The sequence below is a fragment of the Ixodes scapularis genome, unplaced genomic scaffold (genome assembly GCF_016920785.2).
Source record: "Ixodes scapularis isolate PalLabHiFi unplaced genomic scaffold, ASM1692078v2 ptg000137l_1___fragment_3__unscaffolded, whole genome shotgun sequence".
Taxonomy (NCBI): Eukaryota; Metazoa; Arthropoda; class Arachnida; order Ixodida; family Ixodidae; genus Ixodes; species Ixodes scapularis.
The window spans coordinates 44,612-46,886 of record NW_024609920.1 but is presented as its reverse complement, the minus strand read 5'-3'; the positions used below and the strand labels follow the sequence as shown (position 1 = coordinate 46,886).

General features: G+C 49.0%; 1 protein-coding gene across 1 annotated transcript; it reads left to right on the top strand.

Annotated features, from left to right (window-relative positions):
• The first annotated feature begins 1,104 nt into the window (after positions 1-1,104).
• On the top strand, positions 1,105-1,983 carry LOC115321615. The gene has a single exon (XM_029981849.3). It carries the CDS (start codon positions 1,143-1,145, stop codon positions 1,872-1,874), a length of 732 nt encoding a protein of 243 aa, XP_029837709.2. The 5' UTR covers positions 1,105-1,142; the 3' UTR covers positions 1,875-1,983.
• Positions 1,984-2,275: the final 292 nt, after the last annotated feature.

Sequence of the window (2,275 nt, the reverse complement as noted above, 5' to 3'; positions counted from 1 at the left end):
CTATAACACCTTCAGGGACGTCCTCGACGGATCGACGCTCCCCAATTATCCTCGTCTCCCTTGCCCCCGTCTTTCCTCTTCCCTTCATGTCGCGCCGCAGTCACTTGTTTGAGAAGTATCTCATCACAACACCCTGCGCAGGCATGGACGAATACAGGAGTATGAAGGGCAACCTTTCAGGGAAATTCGGGTTTAAAGTAAACCGCGCGGGCGAAGTTTTTGACTTAAAGAAAGTTCACTGCCTCATCTTCAAAAAAGCTTTCGCATATAGCGGAAGTGTAAGCTCGCTTCAATACCATCTCAGAGCTAAGCACCCAAGCATCTCGCTGCAACAAGAATCATCTGCAAAAAAGCAGACGACTATCGACGTTTTCTCTTCGAGGCCGGTTTCTCTGAAGAAAGAAGAAACTATTGCACAAGCCCTTACATCTTGGCTTGTTTCTTCTAGCCGGCCCCTCAACATTGTGGAAGATCACGGACTAGCGAAAGTTCTTCAGATTGCCTTGGATTCTCCGTCTTACCAGCCGCCGTCCCGTCGTGCAGTGAGTGCCAAGGTGTATGCCCTGTATACCTCGAGACGGGAGCGTCTTCAAGCAGAACTCTCGGCAGCCAGCTTCATCAGCTTAACAGCGGACTTCTGGACCTCCATCGCCAATGACGCCTACCTCGGGATAAAGGCGCATTGGATCGACGACGACTGGATGCTTCGATCGGCAACATTGCAGGTGAGAAACGTACCTGAGCGCCATACAGCGGAACAATGTGCCAGTGAGGTATTGGAGACTGCTACAGATTGGGGAATCGTTGAAAACGTAAAAGCTGTCTGTACCGATAACGCCCGCAACATCTGTCTTGGGGTGGAGAGAGCAAACTTTCAGAGTCTGAAGTGCGCAGCTCACACGCTTCAGCTGTGCGTCCACAAGGCGCTCAGCGTGACGGGTGTGGAGCGACCGCTAGCCGCCTGTCGTCGTACTGTGGGTCACTTTAAGCACAGTTCGAACAACTAGGCCGTCCTTTCAAAACATGCCGCTGAACTCGGAGCACCTAAGAAGAAGCTTCAGCAGGACATCGCAACACGGTGGAACAGCACGTACATCATGATAACCAGCCTGCTTGAACTGAAGGAGCCTTTGCGCCGCTCCATGGAGGACAGCAGTACCATTAAATCGTCGATTCCCCACCTCACAGACGTCGATTGGGATATGTTGGAGCAGCTTCGGGAAGTTTTGAAGCCCTTGCTCGACATTACTGAGCTCCTTGGAGGGGACAAGTACGTTACTCGGTCTGTACTTATTCCAGCCTTAAAACTGCTAAAGAATAAAATGAAGACGAATGACTGTGACCCTGCCTTCATCTGCCGCTTCAAGGCCATGCTGGTGGACTCTATCGATGAGAGGCTTCGCGCGTGGCCGCAATACAACGACTATGAACTGGCAACGTGTCTCGATCCTCGTTTCAAGAGCCTCGCACGCATCGAAAAAGATCGCCGCAAACTTGTGTGGGAAAGGCTTTCCCAGCTAACACATGCGTCTTCGGACGATTCTACTGATCTAACGCCCAAGAAAAAAAGAAAATACGTTTTCTCGGAGGAAAATGAAGAACCCACCATCTCCTGCCAAGTGTCGCTTTATCGATCGATGGCCGAGGTGACGGACGATGAACTGGACCCACTACAGTGGTGGCGAGCTCAGGGCTCCCTGTTTCCTCAAATTGTGCCAATTGTGAAGAGTGTGATGTGTGTCCCAGTCACCTCAACGCCCTGCGAGCGTCCGTTCAGCGCAGCAGGGATGATCGTCAACAAACAAAAAAACTCGCTCCTGCCGGAAAATGTCAACAAACTTCTTTGCCTCCGCAGCTGGGGTTGTGATCTGTGAGTGCGTTACATCAACGTTTATTCTCAATTAAGTTTGTATATATGCGCCGTTTATCATACAATAAAACAAATTGTAAGGACAAAATGTCTACTTTTGCTTTTTACTAAAGTCAACCGATTAATCGATTAATTAATCGATTAAAGGGTTGCGATAAATCGGGTTAAAATTTTTAATCGACGCCCAGCCCTAATTTTTTGTAATCGATATTCGTTGAAAACCATGGTAACAGCAGTACAAGAGGACGTCGTCAATAATCTGACTGTTGTGACAAAATGGGACACCGCGTAAAACCTTATGTCTCGGTATAAACCTAAGCTGATCAGTACTTTGTAGGGAAACCCTTTGCATCGATCACCGGTTGGCACCGACGGTGCATTCGGAATTCAGGAAATTGTCAATGT